At 39.8% G+C, this 22,770-nt stretch overlaps 1 protein-coding gene across 10 annotated transcripts in view; it reads right to left on the reverse strand.

Annotated features, from left to right (window-relative positions):
- Positions 1-22,770, reverse strand: part of LOC115260955 (protein kinase C, brain isozyme-like) — a 285,232-nt gene that overhangs the window by 66,214 nt on the left and 196,248 nt on the right. For all 10 annotated transcript variants that reach the window (XM_062856747.1, XM_062856739.1, XM_062856742.1 and 7 more), the window contains one exon: positions 387-515. In XM_062856747.1, coding sequence (XP_062712731.1) covers positions 387-515 — 129 coding nt within the window. The remainder of the gene's footprint in view (positions 1-386; positions 516-22,770) is intronic.

Below are 22,770 nucleotides of genomic sequence, written 5' to 3' on the forward strand. Positions count from 1 at the left end.
TACAGCTCCATTTGATTTGCCCGGCAGGCGTTACGAGCGTTACACAATTTTCATTTCTTTCCAGTTGCGGACCGCTTAAGAAATTTTAACAGCGAAATCATTTCTTGACCGTTCCTTGGCCTATCTTTTTCCACAGTACTTATCAGGTGCGTACTGATAAGTACTGTGGAAAAAGATAGGCCCTTCAAGACCAAAATAAAAAATGCGCAGCCAAATTTCTGTTGAAGTTGTTCCTAAAATTTTTTGAAACTTCCCTGGAATCCTTTGACCCTTTTTCAAACCTATTCTGGTGATTAACATTTTCTCATCTATATTACCTCGTATATTATGTTCTGATTCCAGAAGGTTCCAGTGTTCAAGTTGTACAAACTACCCATTCAACTCACCTAGAATGTTGAGCTTGTTGCCCTGGTTTGTGGTGGCCAGCTGGATGCGCCCTCGTCGCTCGGTGTGGTCACAGCCGCACAAGTTCGGCACGCTCTCCTCGCACCGCTTGTGTACGTTCATATCACATGCTGGTTCACGGTCAATCAACGTAGTAGGCGGCGCCCGTCAGGTTTGTTGTCATCATACCAAGTGACGGCGACGATTCGTTTTTGAGATTGAAATGTTCAAAGAAAAAGAAGATTAGAAAGAAAACAAAACCAGTTTTGAGTCAACGAAGAAAACACACCGAGCAGGAAAAAGAGATGGATGGAAGTTGAGAGAGTGAGAGAGATAGTAACTGAAAAGAGGAGGGAGTTTTGAAAAATGATGATGCATGATTCATTTCGGTATTTTTTATATATGTTGATGTTTATTTGTACAAATTTAGGATCAGAGATCCGATGCAAGGATATTTTAGTCAAGAGCCACAAGAATGGCTTCTACAAGTCAGGGTATCGTTACAGACATTTGCAATATTTACATGGAACACAAAGAACACTTTGGTTTATCAAATTGAGTCATATTTTACAGAGAATTACTAACAACAAAAGTATGAGAGGATGTGCGACATATCATTCCTATGACTAACAGTAAATAAGTGACACATACAACATCGAGATTATGAAGAAAAACAACAATTTCGACAGCAAACTTAGCCACGTTTTACTATTTCGCATTGGATGTTTACAAAAGTGGTCATTTTTCTGTGGAAACCGGGAAAACTCTTTTCAGAAATGGATTTCTTGATGAAGTTCATCGTCATGATGGTCAAGTTCATCACAGCATGCCATGAACATCGCCGCCTTCCATAATCTCACATCTGAAGACAAATGATCAGCTTGAAAACGAAGCACATAACAAAAACAAGGCATGCCATGGAACAAGCGTCTATCATCATCATTCACTGTTGCGCGTGTAACATCCGAAATTACGTAGAAAGTTGGATTAACGCTCGCAAAAAGCGAAGCGTGAGCTTCACTCAAAGACATTATTCAAAAAAAAAAAATGAATACGAAAAATAGGGTATAATTTATAATTGCGTTCAAAAATAACTATTTTTTTTCAAACACGCACAAAAGTGCTGCGTCAGCAAATTAAAATTAACAATGATTGTGTTTTCACCTAAGTAGGCTTGATTCTTCATCGTGCAAAAACACAAACGTTTATCCTACGTTACTGCAATTTGAAATAAGATTCTGCTCCAGGGCTAAAAGTCCCTAATTTCATCTCGTTAACGATGGAAAACCGGCAATTTTCCTAAACTCCATTCGTACGTGAAACCCCCAAGAAGAAGTTTCTTTTTTCCTCGCGAAGCTACATTTTTTGCGCTTCTCTTCGCTTTTTGCGTTGAGCGACGTGATTCAAATTAAATGGTAATGTGTACTCATGGCGCCCATCTCGGGCTTCGTCGGTGGGTGTTTTCTCATTCTTTCCTGAGCATAATAATAATCATTACAGCAGAGTACAGGAAGAAGCTCGCATTCGCGGAACTCACTTAAGACAGACAATCCTACTTGTAGCGTTTCCTCGTCGTCGTCGACCAACTGTCACCGCCTGCTAAGTTTTGTCAAGTCCCGTCAAGTTGGTTGACTCTCGTCTCGTACATACTCAAGTAGGCTGTGTCACGGATACGAGCTCGTGACTCGTTAGTGAAGAATGTAATTTAGTCGTTTGCCACCCATAAAGTAGGACGACCCAAAAATTGGATAAGATAACTTACTGTAGCACGACTGATATTACCTGGAGAAATGGTTAGCTAGATAGGAATGAATGTTTTTTTTTTATCGACATTCAAACATGGGGCTTTACAACACGTTTTTTTGATGATCATTCGGACCAGCCCTTGCAGATTTATTCTGTTACACACGGTTGTCACGACAACGATAACTCATCACCGTTCACCAAAATAGAAAACGTAGCCTACTTTGCCCACCATCACCCAGGGGTATGTCACCGAGGCTGAAAAATATCTGGTAAACATTGTTAAACTTCCGAAAGTCAGTCCCAGCAGTGGGAGAAAGCAGAAACTTTTTTGCATGGTCTCCATATCCGATGGCTGTTGACATCAGATATCTCTCCGTTGTCAACCGTTGTCATTTGCATGGTTGCGGTGTTGCCTCCTGCTTTTTTTCCCAACACAACATCCGAAATCACTGCGGGCGGCGGCAACAAGAAGCACGGTACCAAGCTCTAATAATCTGAATGTATCAATGATGTGTTCAACGTGAAAAATACGAGGAAATTCCTTCGACATGGAACGATGAAAGGAAATCGGAAAGGTGCTGCTAAAATTGGCAATACCATTACGTTCATTGAAGGCAACAAAGCTTCAGGCACCTTTGAACGAACGATGGCTCAGCTATGCCTACTGATTCTAGGAAAAATATTACTTCTATTTCGGTGTGTATTTCATTCGTATTTATTTAAGGAGCGGGTTACCGATGAGGATTATTGGCACAATCACGCTGCGAAAAAAGCGAATCAAGTCGAATAGGTTTCCAGCGGATTTTGTTCAGATAAACCTTCGATACTTTCGTTTGTAAAAAAAAAATAAAAGCGCTTGTTATGACATTAGAGTAAAAAGTAAATCATGGCATACAGACATCAAAGTAGTCCAAGCAATTGGGGCCATGCTTCATACCGTTCCAAATAAATCATCATCTGCTTGTAAGTCTTCTATTCGACATTAAAGCACTCGAAAGTCAACATTCGTTTATTTTTGTTTTCCCCAATGCATGTTTTTAGCAAACCAATAAACAGAATCGACTTCTACCAAAGAAACTTCTACAAACGTTAGAAAAAAAAAGTTTTACCGGATCCGATATTCCCCCAGGCTACTTTGATTCCCCATTGATGTTTAGAATTGGATTGAGTGGTAATTGACACTGGCAGCCAATGGCAATACGCCGTCCATTACGGATTCTGACGTAGGGAAGTATCTGTGGTCATGTGGTACTCTATCCGTTCCGTAAATAACCTTCTCGAGTAGATACCAATTAATGAGAAGCTGTGGATTACCACTCTTTTCCGACAGTTCAGTTCTCAAGTTACTCATCAATAACATGTGGAAGTTTTTCAAGTAAACATCAAGGTAAACATATAATACGTAACTTTCTCATGAACTTTCTAGGAGAGATGCTGTTGAAGTTTTCGCTTTAGTATCTCAAGAAGCAGCAGGTTTTTCTTTAAAAGTACTGCAAAGAACGGAAGTACCTACAATGTTTGTCTGAAAGCTTTTCTTTTTCCAGGAAGTTTATTTAAAGACGAATAAACGCAGAGTTCTTATTAGACTTCATCGGATACTTTCACAGATTGAATGAACTAGTGTACGCGTTTACTCGTTTGAATTTTGAGCGGCGCCTTGTTACCATTTTTCACTATTGTTATCTTTTTCACTATTTTGACGTTCTAGCTATTTGGCATTGCACGTCGCGGTTGCTATGGAAATTGAGTTTCGTGGTCTTGTTGCTTACGATTCGCACTTAGAACAATGTTGTCGGCTATCCATATACTACCGTGTGATGGAATTCGAAATGTAGTTTCGTACGCGCTGCTGAGAAGTATGATAACATAACTGGCGAGTGAGATATCTCAAGAAGCATCTTCTGTTATTTCCGCAGGAATTCCTTGTGTGATTCGATCTGCAGTTTCTCCAGAAATTTATTCCAAGATTCCTGAGGGAGCTTCTCTAGAGTTCCAGAATCAGACTCCTGGGAGTTCATTCTGAGATTCCTCTAGGAGTTCTAGCAACTCTAACCGGCATTACTTCAAATATCCCTTCTGCTATTTATTTAGGAATTCCTTCCGAGATTCCTCCAGGAGTGCAATGCTGGAATCCTTCAGGAGTTCCATCCGAAAATTCTTCTTCTAGAAGTTACTTCAGGGCTTTATATTGGAGTATTTTATAAGATTCTTTTCGTAACTTTTAGAATGTCTTCAGCAGTTTTTTTTTCTCTCTGGGATTCGCGGAAATTGTTCCTAGGAAAATATTATTCTTGAAGAAACTATTGAAGGAAACTCAGAAGGAACTTATGGAGTAACTCCTTAGATAACAAAACCTATCCCCTAGGGGGAATTCCTCAAGGACCTTCTGTAGGAATTTTATAACAAACTCATCAATGAATCTCGTTAAGTAATTTTGTAATGATTTCCACGAGAAACTTCTTGAAGGACTTCGTAATAAACTCCAGGAAGATTTTTATTGTGAACATTCGGGAAGATTCTGTGCACGGGCCTGCTCAGAAGGAACATCTAGAGGAAACCAGGAAGGAATTCCTTAAATCATTCCCAAAAGAACTCCTGGGGGTCTCCTGGAACGATTTCCTGGCTAGTCATAGGAATAATCTTTAGAGAAATCCAGGAAGGTATTCCTATAGAAATCCCGCAAACAATCCATGAAGGAATCCTGGAAGAAGTTCCTAGGCGAATCTCGGGTCGAACTACTTGTGAAGTCCCAACTGGAACTGGAAGAAACTTCTGGAAGAATCCCAGAGGCAACTTATGAAAGAATCATGAAAAAAAAACCCTGAAAAAGTATCTGAAGGAACTTCTGAGGGAATCCTGAAATGAATTACTAGAGAAACCACAGAAGCAGTTTGCTGTATGATTTCCAGGAAAAGAATTCCCGGTTTAGTCCTGGAAGAAATTCCTGTAGGTATCTCAGATCGAATTTCAAGAGGAATTTGGAAAATCCCAGAAGGAGTTTCTGGACGATTTCCGAAAGAACTCCTGGAAGAATGCCAGCTGGAATCTTTTCTAAGTCTGAGAAGTCCTGGAGAAATCCTAGAGTGAACATCTGAAAAAAATCCTTGATAAATCTCACAAAGGACAACCGAAGAAGCTCCGTGAGGAATCCCACAAGAAAATCGTTGAGCAATCCTGAAAAGATTTTTTGGAGAAATTGTGGAAAGAATTCCTAAAGGGATTCCTGGAGGAATCTCAGAAGATATTCCCAAAGGAATCCAGGTACAAATTTGTGAAATAATTCTGAAAGGAACTTCTACAGGAATAACAATAGGAGCTCTTGGAATCATGTTACCTGCAAGTCATAAATTGGCACAATTCTAAGCGCACAAGAAATACACATTCAAACAAGGATGTTATCGATCTCCTGGCAATCATTTGACTCATTTGTCTATAACTTAATTGAAAAGCCTAATATTGAAAAGTGGAGTTTGGAAAACTTGTAGATTACTGTTTTTCCTAAAATTATCATCAAGGACGGCGTATTAATTAGAATTCTAACTCTTATATATACGGTGTAAGATCGCTAGTACCACCTACTCATACAATACGATCGAAAAATCCGATCGTTCAGTACAAGTAGATGGTATTAACCCTTTTACACCGTAAATATTTGAGTTAGAATATGGCTTCCTTGGTAATAACTGTAGACAAAACATTAATCTACAAGTTTGCTAAACACCACATTGTAATATTAGTCTTCTAAACTAAGTTACAGACAAATCAGTCAAACGATTGCCAGATGATCGAAAATATCCTTGCATGTAAATTTAAATCACACTCCAGAAGGTATATTGCTAATTTGGAGGAAAATTTCCGTTTTACGGTAGAATAAAAAGCTACCGCAGCTGTCAGACTACTGATTTTCATCAAGGTACCATCAATCGACCCAAGGATGTTTTGGATACGACGCCGATGATTATTGTTTGTTGTTGTTTTTTTTTTTTTTTCAGAGTAGTTCACTGTGCAAGCATACTTTGATTTGGCCATTTTCTTCAATGATATGATGATCTTCCCTTCTCAGATGGTTATCGACTACTACGACCATTTCTTCTTGTTGCCCCTAAGAACGAACACATGGATCGGTACACCGAAGTAAATCATCCACTCATCATTTTATGACTACATTATCAAATTCCTACATAGAGAAACACTAGGAGAAATCACTGAAGGAATCCCTGGAGTAATTCAAGGAGGAATCTCTGGAGGAAACCAATAACGAGTTTCTTGAAGAAATCTCTGAAAAACACCACCGTTGAGGAATACCAGGGGTGTCCGATGAGAATATCCATATGTCCTTGACGGAACTTTAAGTGAAATTCATTGCGGAATCCTAGTTGGAACTCGTGGTTGAGCTCCAAAGAAAGCCCTTAGAAGGTTTCTGATAGGAAACCCAAAAGAAGTCAATGAAATAATTCTTTGAGAGCTTCCAGAAGGATACTAGAAAAAAAAAACCCGAAGAAATCCCTTGACAGAAATACCATGCCCAGTAGCACGAATGACCTGCATGGGTTTAGCCGACTTATTTGAGATGAAAACAAACAAATTGTCAATTTGTTCAGGCCACAAAAATAAAACTGTTTGGAGCAAATCAAACGTCATATTTAAAGCAAATGCAATCCATGTTTGAAACTAACATGTATATTTCATGCATTTCTGATAGGTAATGTTAGAAATAAATGGAAAATTTTTGTTCTGTTTTGCAGGTCGGCCCTGCGGAAACATTTATTTTCCCAATAAATATACAAATTCTTTGCCCTCGCCGGTAAAACCCACCTCTCCTGTGGCACTTCCAATGCCAACATCATGTAGGCCACATTCACTCCCAAAAACAACAAAATTCCAAGCTTCAGGGAACTTAACATTTTTTGCAGAAGAAAATCTTCTTTTATCTTGCAGCTGGAACTTATGAGCTTTGTTTATGCTCTCGACGGGATCGGGGGGTTCCTCAATAGGTATTGAAGAAATCAATATGTAATCGAGTTTGTATCAAAAACTAAAATTTTAGTTTCAAACATTTTATCAGTTTGCCAAATAAACATGAATATTTTTGTTTCAAATGAACGAAATTTGTCTCCGAAATGTGTCTTATAAAAGCTACACAGACCTAGACATAGACTCATGTACAATATGTGTGATGCTTGGGTTCAGAAACTCCAGGAAGATTTTGGAGAGGAGCTCTCGGAATTCATCCTCAAGTTCTTTACCAACTCCAATGAAGTTCGAGTCGTTGACACTCTGTACACTTCTTGTGACGGACCTCTGCGAATTGTTTTCCTGTACGGGCCGGTATATAAAGTATACACTACCTCTAAGTGCATCGCCCGATCTGTTAGGCACGTGAAGATTCTCGAGCAGGAACGAATAACTATCACATAACTGCAGGATACCAAAGTAAGGTCAGAACGAGATCTTGGAAGGTTATCCTGGTATTAAAAAAAGCTTATTTTGGTATGATGCAGGAATTTTATTACTGGCCTACGAGGCGAAAAAATATGTGATGCGAACTTGTGGCAGCTGGCTTATCTTTGAAATTACGGGGACAGCTTCGTATACTCGGCACCATTTTGCTCCTTTATGTCCTTCAAATGAACATGTTAACAAGCCCAAGACTTGTGCAGTCTCTGTCGAAAGTCTGTGAACCAAAGACAAAAAGTTTTTATATCAGCGCAAGTCTATTAGGTCGACGTTAGATACCTGGACTTGTAGATACAGACTAGAACGATACTACCAGCTGGTAGACATCATAGTCCTGCGGTTGCTACTTCCTATAGATAGACACTACAGCTACTTCTGGCGAACTTCAATCATTGGTTTCATTATTTGCGTATCTAAATTTCCTATGGAACCAGTCCAGTATAACAAGTCAGTTACCGAATGCCTTTGAGGCAGTCTTATCGGGTGTGTCTTGGTGTCACAATCCATGCAATCTGCGGCAGCGCGACAAGCTAAGCTTATCAATCCACATTCGTCCAGCAATAGTGGAAGGTGCGTTAAGGGACTGCTTCGGTTTAGCACCTGCCAACGGGAGTCAAGAGCACTTCCGAATCATTATTGCGGCCTCATCTGAGTAACCATCCGACTAAGCAAATCGTAAGAGGCATATCTCTGCAGCTCGAAGATTCTCACTACTTATGTATATCCGTAGTCCTGACTCTTCACTATTCCGTTTCGTAGCAGAAGTTTCTAGACGAATGCAAGAGCTTACGTCACAGTTTGTAAGCCACACGAATTTCGAACACATCGATGATATCCTATATTTTCTTCTATCGTTACCTCTAACTTGTCCTAGGGTACAGAATCACCGGTCCACGTATCGATCGGCTATCGGGCTTGCAGTTTGGGTCTTTATCCTATTTTGTATCTACATCAGACACGTTGATTTTAGTTCTCAGCCACCGGAGCGCTTTGATTTTCGAAAGACTCACTTGGTAACTCTGAACGCTACACATTGACGATATAGTCGAGTACCTATATGATCAGTGATGGAATTACTCTCATCATGAAGCAATTCGCGAGTGTAAAGCCAACACAAGGCATACTCACGATTCCGAGAGTAAACAGTGTGTGAGTTTATTCGCACCCGCCTGCTTCGTGAGTAAGAAGCAAAACAAAAACAGAAACACTCATGAGTTTTTATTCGTGAAGAACACGGAAAAATATTAAAACCCAAAAAATAAGTTTTAAAAACTCAAATTTGGCTAAACTGCTTTTAGTTTTAACTCAAAGTTGGGTTGTTTTCTCCCTCGCCCCACCGCAATGTTGTCGAAAACAAAGAGAGAAGCACCGACGCATCCGCTGCTCTTCCGTGGAAGAAGCCAAATTTGGGTTTTCTTGAGTTAACCCAAATTTGCGTCATTTGAGGCCTCCGTTGGGTGAAAATAACTTACCAGTGGGTTAATTTTTTTGCCGCTCTCAAACGAGAACTACTCACTCACCACTTTCGCTGTTTGACGCAAATTTGAGTTATTCCACGGAAGACCGGGATTGCGTCAAAACAACTTAAATTTGGGTTGATTTGTAGTTCCGTGAAGGTGGTGCGGGAAATTCATTTTATTGTGGTTATAATGGCAAATCGAGTGATTATCCAACATAAACTAATGATTTATGCTTGATTGTTCCTGAAAAGCAGCACTGCCAGTGGTTAAAATACGTTTTTCGTCAAAATGCAAAAAAACTCGCGAAGCTTCGCGAATCACAAGCGAGTGCTTGCCAGCTTCGTTTACTCACGAATAAAGAAGTGCGAGTATTCTCGGGCTTCTGTTGTTCACGAGTATGCTTGTTTTGGTTTGTTTCTACTCAGCTGCTATCTTCATCATTTTCCATCTCTGTATATGATTTGACACACGATCAGACAGAATTACCCAGGGAGGGTGCAGGCACGTCAAACTCGAACAAACTACGCCTACCTAACATGCATCGAGCGGGCCTTCCCAAACAACACAATGCGATTTCGCGGGCCACCCCCATCGACAAAACAAACCGCTTTCCAAGCAGGATTCGACTAGGCTTCTGGTCGCGTTGCCAGTCACACTAACACACTCGCAAAAGATGAGCAGTAGGCCTACCTTGCCGCATGCGGGTCCCCTGGAATTACCTGACCACCCTCAACGGTATTTTGGAGCTATTCACGCTCTGCCAGGTTGTGGGCCCAGACAAGAACGACTAGGCGAAATTGATTTCCACTCGGAGTGATTTATTGGAAGTGAGCATGTCAGCAAGCGAAGCAGCAATAGAGTGGGAAAGAATCCCGCGGCTCAATAACTCCAACTAGGGGAACAGAGCCCAAAATGCCAAGATGGGGTAAAATGGCCGAACTCATAAAATCATTCCTGAGTGGGACTTGATCATTACTATAGGTGAACGGTGTCAAGATATGTTTGCATTAAACATTCTTCTAGTAGCTAAGCCGCCAAACCCACGGAAAATCTTATGACTTCCCAATGAAAATTGGCAACTTTCGGTTTTTCGTGCTTGCAATTAAGGTTTTCGGGTGATTTCAGTACCAGTCATGTGTTTCCGAGGAGCTTGAGGCACACATGGAGACGCATGGTTGTTGATGTTAGGGGTCATTCAAACATGACGACCATCGTTTAGCGGGGAGGGGGGTGACACTCTATTTATAGTATACGAAAAAAGCGTGACGGAGGGGTAAAAGTGAGTCGAAAAAGCCCGAAAACTGATGGACGTAATTTTTGAATGTTTCATCAAGTGGCATCTTACCCCATGGAAGATGGCCTTTTTGCGCCACTTCCGTTTTACGAACCAGTTTTTAAAATCGCTTAAAATCGATTGAAAAAATGCAATAGTTTAGTGAATATTTTTGCTGAAGCTTAGAGCAAATATTGTCTAGTTGCTGTTACCACTTTTAAAGCCTAATAAATGAGGCTATATATCATTGAAAACGATGAAAGTTTGAAAAATGGCATTTTACCCCACTCTCCCCTACCAGTGTTGGTCATTTGCGGTTCAAGCGTTGCTAAAACGGAAACAACTATGGAAGTTTGTCGACCCAGGGACAGCACCGAATCCGACAACCAAAGTTTGGATAAATGGCTACAATACAGCTAACTATGGTGGAGAGCCAGCACTGCAATATAATATAAAATATAAAACGACGGTGAAATCGACATGGGTAGCGTTGAAGGAGCTTCACAACAAAGGATCGCTTGGACAAAATGTAACTCTAATTCTGCAACAGATCATAAATCAAAACTACCGCGTTGGGGAAAGCATGGAAGCGTATCTTGCGGAGATCACGAATAACAACGCAAATCGGGAGAACTCCGGATTCCAGGTGCAAAAATGTCTGAAGATTGCCCTTACTCTTCGCGGACTACCAGACTCGTTCAAGCCCTTGACGATGGCCTTAGGAGCTTGCAATAAAGAAGAACTCACACTTGAAATGTAGCGAAACATGTGATAAGGGCCTAAGTCGAAAATGTAAACAAACGAGATTTTCCGTTTTCCTATCAAGTTTCACGTAATCTATCGATACACTTCCTCATCCACGCCAAAAACCTATTTTAACATGACTTTTTTGATGATTTTTCAAAAGGCCTAAGTAAAATCATAGTTGCTTTTGGGCCTAAGTCGAAGTAAAAGGGCCCAAGTTGAACTAGATCTTAATTTTACTTAGGCCCTTTGGCACGTTACTTGGATTTTTCATGGTTTTATTTGAATCTGATTCTATCTTGCATAATCACGTAAAATATAAGAAAACTTATGCAAACTAACTTATTTTTACTCAAAATAAGCTCAATTCAAAAGGGCCTAAGCCGATTCATAGTTGCTGATAGGGCCAGTGTACTAGGGCCTAAGTCGTTTGCTTATTATCAAAAGACCAAAGTATTGGGGCCCAAGTCAAAGAAAATTTTCAAAAGGGCCAATGTCCGTTGCTGTTCGAAAATTTAATTTTTATATGAATTTCAATGTAGTATGCTATTTTTGGCGCTAGACAGCATGTAGGGAGCAGTCATACGCATCATTTGCTGCGTAAGTGTAACTAATACAGTGTTTGATTTCTAAATACGGTTTATGAATATACATGGAAACCTTCTCAAGCAGATTTCTCAATGTTTACATTTTGGACTTAAGCATGTTACGCTAGAAATGGTGAAGGTGAAGCTCGTTGACGAAACAGAGAAGTAGTCCATAAAGAAGAGGGAACTGAACGAACAGGTTATGCAGATAGGTGGCAGGGTCACCAGAAGAAGGTTATTCGAGCATACTTGGCGGAGCAAAATACGAAAGGTTCAAGAAGAAGTCAAACAGGGAAAGGGCACAGGCAATAAAAACGTGAAAATGAAGAAAACAAGGCGTTAATGCTCATGATCCGAAGCCACGGTAATGTATCGAAATCCTGGATTGTGGATTCCGGCGCGACTTCCCACATCACTCACATTCTTGTGAGAACGGCACCAAAACTACCTCCAGGTCATCAATAGGCTGCAAATGGGTCTGCAAGCCGATGCAGAATGAGACCAATCATGTGACAAGAAAGAAAGCCAGACTTGTAGACCAAGGATTTTCTCAAAAGTTTGAGTCGGATTATGACCTAGTATTTGCTCCGGTCGTGAAGCAAGCAACTGGTGCACCAAGTTGACATCAAAGCAACCTCCAATCTGAAATAACAGCAATTCCAAAGAAGTGTGCAGACTACGAATAAGCCTCTATGGACTAACATGAAAATGGCTTTTTCAGTCTCGACAAAATTCTAATACTGCTATTTATTCTTGTCCAACGTTTCGGTCACATATAGGACCTTCAGCAGGGACTCAATTATCACAGATTCTTCATCCAGTGTGTCCTATTGAACAAAGGTTGTCCAGCGGATTGAATTTTACTTCACAGCAGTTAAAGGTTCCCGGGTAGAGGTGAAATACTGACGATCAAAACATGATATTGGTTTGATTGATATAAGAGATAAAAGATTTGAAAATAATATCTGGAAAATGTTCCTGGAACATGTGAACAATATCAAAATTTGATATTTCAAGATCATACGAATGGCTTGCTGCTATTGGTTAGATCTTACAAAGTCTAAATATGATTTGATGATGTAAATTTTTGATTTCATTTTTAGATCTTTTATCTCTTATGTCAATCAAACCCATATAACTTTTTGATCTCCATATCAAAATATGCTATTATTGAGCTCTTTTCCTCTACTCAGGTTGGGATTCGGTAGCTGTGAGTAAACCCTTCCGGAATATTACCGCGCTGGAACTTGACATCTCACGCTTAATCGATCACCATTGCTTTGAAAGGTAGTTTAGTTTATTCATTGCATTGCGTTATTTCTATCCAATCCATTACAGTGGTTTTTCGATTTTGTCACGGTTCTATTTAATCACGCTCCATTATATCACGCTCGATTCTAGCACGGTATTTTTTTCGATTTTATCACGCTATGATATTTGATAGAAATATTTACAAGTACATATTCCAAACTAAGTAGGACATATAAATTGTCATAATTATGCTACTTTTGCACAATAGTAGGGTTCGTTCACCAGTTTTGGTCAGTTTAAGGGAAACTATTCCTAAAAAATACATATTAATCAATTAAAACTACCAATATGCCAATATGAAAGGTTTCAATCTGTATTATGGTTAAAACAAATGCTTCTACCCTAAATGGTTTCAGTGGTAAAGTTGATAAGGCATTTCAGACCGGGTACTGAACTTGATTATCTAGAATCGTATTCTAAAACATCTCAAATATTTACCTAACTTCAATTTTAACTCTTTTATTTAAATGGTTTGACAAAATTTCAAAATGCAAGCTTTAAATGGAATTCTGTTCGCAACTTTATATATGTTTTGGAAGATTCCTAGCATAAGAGAATCCAAAGATGTTTGTCAGAATAGACCATTAAAATCACTTAAACGGCTGTTATGAAATGATCAATGATCAATTGTTACCATGCAAATACCGACAGCACGGATGTCATAACTTAAATAACACTCAAGACTGAAAATGCTACTCATTGCTTGCTCCACGAGCAAGCTATTGAGTGCCATTTCAGACTTCATGCGTTCCATTTCATGTGGCTCCATTTCGTCTTCACTAGTTAGTTGAGGCGTTGAAGGGATATCTTCACATTGCTCTACAATGCAGCATACATACAGTCTAGGATGACTCCGTGATCTTTATTGACAGTTGGCTTTTTTTTTTTCAAAATGCTGCTTGAAATTTTCAATTTCCATTGCGTGGTTTGATGTTTCGTTAGTTTTTTATTTGCTTTTTTGTATTTGGGTGTATTTTGAGTAATAAAAACACTCGCAAAAATATGTTTCAATTTTATCACGCTCCAGTATATCACGCGATTATTTTTTTTATTCGTGATATAATCGAAAAAGTACTGTATTGGTTTTACTGAGACAGAAAAGTTCGTCACACCACTGACTGGTAGCGGTTACTGTCTTCCTCATGTACTCGCTCTCATGAACTAGTTCCTAATTGAACTTTACGTTGGCTTATCCACGAACTCTTGCGGAAGAATAGGGATGGAAAGGTGTAGCCACACGCCACAGTGGAATAGTTGTAGCTACTGATAAAGACCGCTTTAGAGGTCCAAAGTTTAACACTGTCCCAATTGAATCACTTCACTTAATATCTGTGTTTCTCAAATCATGCGTCTCGGCCAAGATCTCAACTCACTGACTAGTGCATTGCGTTTTTTTCGTGATGGGTAGTACGCAGATCGCAAGAAATTTCTTGGCCTATTTTGATGCGTGGAAAATTCAGGGAAGGAATCGCTCAAGAAATAATAAAGCGTTGCTTTATTCCGGATCCTAGTACGGAGCAGAAACGAAATGTCAAATCAAATAGGACTTGCTGTGTTAAATTTCTTGACCATTCCGGTCACGGAAAAATAATGCACTGAACGAAAACTACTTGAGCGATTCCGTTTGAAGTGCATACCTCTCATGAATCGTGAAACAACATACGATTCATTTAACCTCGGTTTACGGCATGCTGTAAATTTGGTGAGTTGTCACAAAAAGATTTTTAAAATATTTTTATAGACGAACTGTTTAGGCGTCGATAACTTGAACAGGGTCCAAACAGGATTGCTTATTCGCATTCACTACTATTCATACAAAAGTTCTACATAAAACAATACTTCCCTAAACAAAAAAGAATTCCACTAAAAGATTTTTGCAGAATAACCGTACATTTTATGGTTAGTGTATAGTATAATCTACAGATAATGTATGACGTTTAGTTTTTTTTTTTCCAAATCATGAAAAAGTGATTGACACCCATACACTCTCTGGTCAAAATGGGAACTGATGGTTTTCAATTGTTTGTATGTCGCTGATCTGTCCACATTCCTTGAATTTCGTTGAAGAAAGAACCACAAACAACGATATGAGCATTAATCATCATGTACAGAATATCACATCCAATCAAGATAAATAAAACAACAGATAAAAAACAACATAAAATCAAGCAACAAACATGATCAATGTGCATGAATGAAATCCAGGCAATCGACATTTTTTTCTCTCGCATCCATGCCAATTTACGAGCGTGAGTCAATATACGAATCAAGAGGGAATAACGATGCTGCAATCGACAAAGTACCACAACAAAGGAATTCCCGGGGTACTGCGGAAGCAGCAGCAGCAGGCCATGAGAATTCCGATCCGATTGCCGTTTTGTCAACGAAACAACAAACCCAAAAGAATTCCTCTTATCTCTCAATCAATCAGCATCGGCATCGATGCAACTGCAAAACTGCAACAAGCCTCCTCAACTTCAATTGACACACCGCAGCGACGACGTGTCGCGGTGCAATGATAATGATCGCGAGAAACCGGATCGGATCGCAGGATTGCCGCCACGCTTTTATAGTAATTTGAAATTCTTCACGCGTCGTCGTCCGTTGGTCCGTTGGTCAAGTTGGTACTGGTACCGAAGGTGTCAAATTGATGTCCGCGGCGGTGCTTGTGGCCATAAATCATAGTAGGCGCGGTTCATGTTTTTGTACCGCCACGGTCGGTAAAGGGAACCTGAATTTGAGCAAAGGGACGGGCTGCTTTGTTTGTTCATCACTTTTTTTGTTCTTCCCTGCTCCTTAGTACACAGAGCACAGAGACAATGCGCGATGAGGGAAAAACGAGCTAGTTTAACCAGTAACTTGTATGCGAGGGCGATGTGTGTGTATGTTACAGTAGTACTGTGCAAAAATGTTCTGTAGGAGGCAGAACACTGAGCAATAGCAAAAGAGAGTCATATTAGTGTTGCTCTAGTAGGAACTGGGAAACGGGAAAGCGGATGGAAAAATGTGGGAGACAAGCGGAAAGAATCTCAACAAGCTTATTTGCTCTTCTGGTAGGCAGGCGGCGGTTATTTGCGCATATGAATGGCCTTCTGATATGACCGTTTTGTTCGTGTGTAACTACAGGCCTAGAGTGTTGACGTGCGGGCTTTGCAGGTTATGTGTCTCACTAAAAGGTGGGATTACGTTCTGGTGTCGTTCTGGGGTGGTTTCTAGGCAAAGCCTACTTGGAATGCAGGTTGTGAGGTTTGACATACATAAAATGGGGTTTTCTGCCACTGATTCGATCGGTCAGTGGAAAGTGCAAGTAAGCTTTATGCAATTATTGTCTGTACCTTGAGAATTTGCCAGTAATAAAATATTGACTATTTATATTGAATTTACCAAATAGAAATGAATGAATGAACTGTCATCAGATAGTTGACTTAATATTTTATACCGATATTAGATTTTCTAAATCTTTGAAGAGTATTGCTGCTTTACCTCAAGGCCATCAATCTTATGCTCGATGACTTGTTATCAAACTTTAAATCGACCCATTATTAGAATACACTTTTTAGATGTTTTTACAGAAAGACTCAAAGAGAGCAGCAAAATGATTATATTGTTCATGTTTATATTTCAATTATGGCTGAGCCTTGTCTATATTTCAATGATTGTTAGCTGAGCCTTGTCAATCTAATACAAAACTACCTAGAAGTATTCGAATATACTTATATCTTTTTACTAGCGTCTACTAACTTAGACTTTATACTAACGCATCCTCTATCTTTTTTCTCAAATTATCTGTGCCTACTGAGTTCTCAACTAAAATATACTGTAAAGTCTTTGGAGAACTCCGCTAAGGGTCTAAAGTAATCTTTAATGGAGATCTAAAAATAATCCATGGAAGAGTGTTTGGAGGAATCTCTGAAAAATCCATCATTTGAGGGAAACATGAAGAAATCCAAAAGCTCTGCGATGAGCGAAGTAAGAGCTTCAGAAAAAAAACCCTCGAAGAAATACTTATAGTGATACCTGGAGAATCTGAATAAAAATCTCGGAAAGAATTTCCTTAAGAAATCTTGTAGAAATCCCTGGAATAAACCCTATAGTAATACAGAAAGAAATCCAGGGAGTATTCTCTTCAGCAATCCCAGTAGAAATCTCACTAAGAATCCCTAGAGCAATTACTGAAGGAATCCTTGGAGGAATCCTGGGATGAATCTCTGTTGAAATCCTGTGAAAATCCTTTAAGAAATCTTAAAAGGGATGCGTTGAGAAATTCCATGAAGAATCCTTCGAGAAATTTTAAGCTAAATTCCTGGAAGCATCCCGAGAGGAATCCTTGGATGATTTTTTGAAATAAAATCATGAAACTCATTTGAGTAATTCCGGAAGAGGTCCAAGTACAAATCCCATGAAGAATTCCTCCAGGAGTTCCAAGTTAAATTCTTGGAGGAATCCTGGAAATTCACCACAGTAGAGTTCCCTCGTAGGATTTCCATTGGAATCTCTGGAAGACCTGGAAGAATTGCTGAAGGTTTCCTAAAGAAGCATGCATGTAGTTATTTCGAAAGGGATCCGTGGAGTTATTCCCAAAGTATTCTCTGTATAATAATGACTATATTCCCAGTAATTCGGTGAGAAATTCCAGGAGGATCCCGGAAACGATCCAGGAAGGAATACATGGATGAGTTTCCGAAAGAATCCCAGAACTAAAATAAAGAACAGTTCCCGAAACCCGAAATCCCTGTAGTAATTCCGAGAGGAATCCCAAGATAAATCCCGAGAGCAATTCTCGAAACCTCGGAAGAATATTTGCTGGATTTACCGTAGGAATCCGTGTTGGAATCTTAGAAAAATCTCGCGGAGAATTCCTGTTGTATGTAATTACGGAAGGAATACTTGCAGAAACCCCGGTAATAGTCCCTGTTAGAATCCCTATAAGAACCTCGAGAGGAATTCCCTTCTTCCCAATTAATCATTGAACCAGAGCAACAGCAAACGATACCCTGGGAGGAACACCAGAGGAGTTTGTTTTAGAAGTGGAAGAACTCCTGCAGGAATCCCTGGATAAATCTTTACCGAAATTCCAAGAAAATCCTTTAAGGAATTCCCGGAGAGATCCATGTGGAAATCCTTCAAAGCAATGATCGCCAAAATTCCAAGTCAAATCCAGGAGGACCAAGTCAAATTGGGAAGGAATCTCTGGAGAAAACCCGGGCAGAAACCAAGGAAGAGTTTCAAAAGAAAATTCGAAAGAATGCTAGTAGAATTTTCATAAGAATCCCTGGAGGAATCCCTGGGAGATTTCCTATAGGAATCCCAGAAAAAACCTCCGGAAGATTAACTGTAGTTATTCCGAAAGGGTGTTACAAAAATAAAAGAAATTAATTATTACCAAGTATTACCACTTCACGATACACATAGATCCTTACAAATGCATAAACAAAAAAAAACATCGCAAGTTTACACAGCACAACACATAACATAAATGTACCCTGTTATCCAGATGGATAACTCCTCCCGATCACAGGATGACGAGGTTTCATGTATTGATTTGGGTCCATCAGTCATCCTGGAATTGTATTTTAGTTGGCTGTTTGCCTTTTAGTTCACAGCATTTGTCGCTGTGTTCATAGCTTGGTTTTGTCTAGGAAAACTAATCCTAATCGGGCATCCCGTTTCGGGTTTCGATACTAGAGCTCTATGACTTGAAGTCTGTGTCAGGGAAAGGTTTACGTATCTAGTACTTAATCGCGGCCCGAAATGGCCTGAATGTTGGCAATCGAAATAGGATTGCACTTCATTGGCCTCTATCCTGCCAGAACCCTATAAATGTTAATTAATACTAGGGTAATATTTACAAGTTAAAATTCAACATGTAGCACAAGGAACGAACGAATATTGAACTTTAAACACATTAAACAATTATTCTGTCTTATTACCCGTAACAAGGGGTCCCTGGATTTATTACGGAAAGAATTCAAGGATTTCAATTGTAGGAATCCCGTGAACCCCTCAAAGTTCCGTGAAATATCGGGAAAAGAATTCCAAGAGGAATCTCAGGCTTCACTAAGAGAAATACCGGAAAGAATACCTGGAGACATTTCTGGAGTAATCCTGGAAGGATAACCAAAGATGATTTCCGAATATAAAAACCCTTGAAGGAATACTTTTGCTAATCTCTGGAGGAATCCCTGTAGCAATACCGAGATGAATTTCGAAAACATTCCCAATAGGAATCCCGGGAAGATTCCCGAAGGAATCCTGATAGAAATACCTTAAGAATTTACTATAGGTATCTTGGGAAGAAACCAAGGAAGAGTTCCAGGAGAAAAATATCGAAGGAAATACTTTAAAGAATCCCAGGGTGCAACCCTAGTGGAAACCCGAGATGCAAAGGATTCCCGAAATACGCCCCGAGAGCAATCCCATGAGAATCCTGAGTGGAATTCCAGAAGGAATCCTTCCAGGTGTATCTGGACGAATTCCTGGAAGAATGCGCACAGAATTCCCGACTCGGAAAAGTTTCGTGTGGAAACTCTATTAAGGATCCCTGGAATTCCAAGTCGAATCGCTGGAGGAATCTCACGAGAAACCCTTGAAAGATGCCCGGGAAGAAATTACGGAATAATTCCGAAAAAGAAAAGAAATAATACCTGCAGGTTTTTCCCGTGGGAATCCCTGGAGGAATGCCAAGAGGAATCCGGGGGTTAATATCTGTATGAACCCCGAGAAGAATCCCGGAGAAATCCCGGGTGGAATCAAAAAAAAAATCCTTCCAGTAGACTCTGGAGGAATCCAGAGATGAATTTTTGTAGAAATTCCGTGAAAATCCCTTAATATATCCCGGAAGTAATCCGTGGAGAAATCTCATAGAAAATGCTTCGTATGATTCCTAGTCAAACAATTATTGGAATAGATTGGAGATATAATTGAAGGAATCCAGGAAGCAATAGCAAAAGAAATCTATGGAAGACGAATCCCGAGTGAGATCCCTGTTGAAATCCAAGAGGAATCCTGGCAGAAACCCCAGAAAAAATACTTCCAGAAACCCCAGAATCTCTGAAGGAATTCCATGAAAATCCTTTGAGAAATCCCGGAAGAAATCCGTGGAGAAATCCCATGAGCAATTTGACTTAAAATTCTCTGAAAAATTGCCGAAAAATCTGGGGAAGAATCTCGGGAGGGATCTCGGAAGAAATCCCAGAAAGAATGAATTCTTCTGAGAAGTTTCTAATGGAATACCAGCGAAAATTCTCAAAGGTTTCTCAGAATTAATCTCTTTATGAAATCCGTGCATCTTCTTTAAAAAATCCTGGATCCGTGGAAATGCCACGAGGAACTTTAAAAAAAAAATCTCAGAAAGAATGTGTATAGTTATTCCAGCAGGAATATCTATAGTTATTCCGGAAGCAATCCTTCTAGGAGTTCCTGGAAGAGTCTCAGTATGAATCTCTGCAGGAATTCTGGAATTTATGAGATCCTGGAAAGAGTCTATGGAAAATTATTCGTTGGATTCCTAGTCAAACCACTGGATGCATTCTGGGAGGAATACTAAAATAATCGGTGGGCGAGTCCCGAGAGAAATCCGAGAGGAATTTCAACAGGAATCAAAAAAGAAATCCTTCCAGGAGTCCCTGAAAGAATCCCTTGAGGAATCCCGGGATGCATTTCATCAGGAATTTCATAGAAAGCCTTCAAGGAATTCTGGATGGGATCCCACGACAAAATCCAGAAAAATCTGGAAATAAATTTCTGTAATAATTTTGAAAGTTATCCCGATCATAAAAATTTCCTGAAAAATCTCGGAAATTCTCGGGAAAAATCCCAGGATGAATCCTTCCGGGAGTCTATGGAGACATTCCTGGAGGAGTTCCGCTATGAACCTCTGCAGGAATGCATGAAATTCCTAGTCAAATCATTCGAGAAAATCTGGGAGAAATCCTGAGCGGAAAACCAAAATAAATTCGTGAACAAATCTCATAGCGTGCAGAAATTTGAGAGAAATTTCGACAGGAATCCAAGAAATTTGAAGTCAAATCTCTAGAGGGATTCTAGAAAAATCTAAGAAAGAACTCTTGTAGTATTCCGGAAAGAATCACTTTAGAGACGCCGAAAAAACTTTCGAGAGGAGTCCCAGACGCAGGGATGGAAAATGTCATAAAAATGTCATTTCGTTATTCGTTAATTTTACTGCACTTAGTCGGAAATGTTACACAGCTAGTCGCGTTCGCGTAATTTTTACTGAAATCTCAACTGCTGAGCATTCGGTAATGGTTTTTTACTGAAATCCAGTAAAAATTACCAAATTTCGGTAAAATGTTATCGTTTATCTGTCAAACTCTCACCGAATTTTTTCGGTAAAAAACTTAACGGTTGAGATTTCGGTAAAAAATTACCGAAGTCGGTGATTTTCTCTAAGTGTGTAAACACTAATCGGCTTTATGGACTGGTGACGCGTACGAACAGAAATTTACACCGAAAGTGGTGTAAATAGAAAAATGTCATGACATTTTTTCCATGAAATTCCGCGACATTTTCCATCCCTGCCCAGAAGGAATGGAATCCTCCAGCGATGTTGCTGTCCTAGGATGAGTTTCTTCAAGAATTCTGTTCCGTGGAGAAATACCATGAGGAACTCTTGAAAAATCTCGGGATGAATTTGTGTAGTTTTCCAGAAGGAATTCCTGCAAAAATCCATAGAGGAATCCAAAATTTCTTTAAAGGATCCAGGATTGCAGCACATTCCTGCAGAGATTCATCCTGGGATTCCTCCAGGGATTCTCCCAGTCAACCCCAGTCTTCTGGGACTCCTTCCGGAATTCCTGTCGGATTTCTATAGGGATCTCTTCAGAGATTTCCCCTGAAATAACTCCTGAGATTTCAACCGGGATTCATCCACGAACTTCTTTTGGGATTTCCTAGAAATTCCCGTAGGATTTCTCCATGGATTTCTTCCGGGATCTCTCAAAGGATTTTCACGGAATACCTTCAGAGATTCATACAGAGCTTCCTCCAGGGTCTCCTAGAAGTATTCCTTCTGGGTTCCTCCGGGAATCTTCCGAGATTCTTCATGGGAACTATGGCCGGGATTCCTACAAGAATTCCTCATGGTATTTCTCCTCGGATTCCTTAGAGGGTTTTTCTGGAATTCCACCAGGATTTGACTTCAAATCCCTGGAGGAGTCCCGGTATAAGTCTCTGCAGCAATTCTGTGAAAATCCTTTAAGGGTTGCCGGAAGGGAATCCGTGGAAAAATTGCATGAGGAATTCTTCGTGGGATTCCTTATCGAATCATTGAAGAAAATATGAGAAAAATCTAGAGAAAAATCCCAGAACAAATCCTTCCAAAAAATACCCATAAAAAAGTTCCGGGATGAATCTCTGCAGGAATTCTATGGAAAGCCTTTAAGGAATTCCGGAAGAGATCCGTAGAGAAATTACACGCGGGGTCCCCCAAGAAAGTTGAAATCAAATCCCTAGAAGATTCCCAGAAAATCTTTAGAGGAACTCTTGAAGTAAATCCAAAAGGAACCACTGTAGGAACCCTGAAAGAGATTACGTGAAGGATCCCGAAAGGAATCCTAGAAGGAATCCTTTCAGGAGTCCTTGAAGAAGTTGCAGGAAGAATTTGTAGAGGTATCCAGGAATAAAAAATCCCGGAAAAAAACTTGTCGTAATTCCGGAAGGAATCCCTGTTGAAATCCCGAGAAGAATCCCGGAAGAATCACGGGAGGAATCTCAAAAGGAAGCCTTCCCGAAGGCCCTGGAAGAATTTGCGGAAAAGTTCCGATATGAGTCCAGTATGAGCGGAAGTTCC

Source organism: Aedes albopictus, chromosome 3, assembly GCF_035046485.1.
Source record: "Aedes albopictus strain Foshan chromosome 3, AalbF5, whole genome shotgun sequence".
Taxonomy (NCBI): Eukaryota; Metazoa; Arthropoda; class Insecta; order Diptera; family Culicidae; genus Aedes; species Aedes albopictus.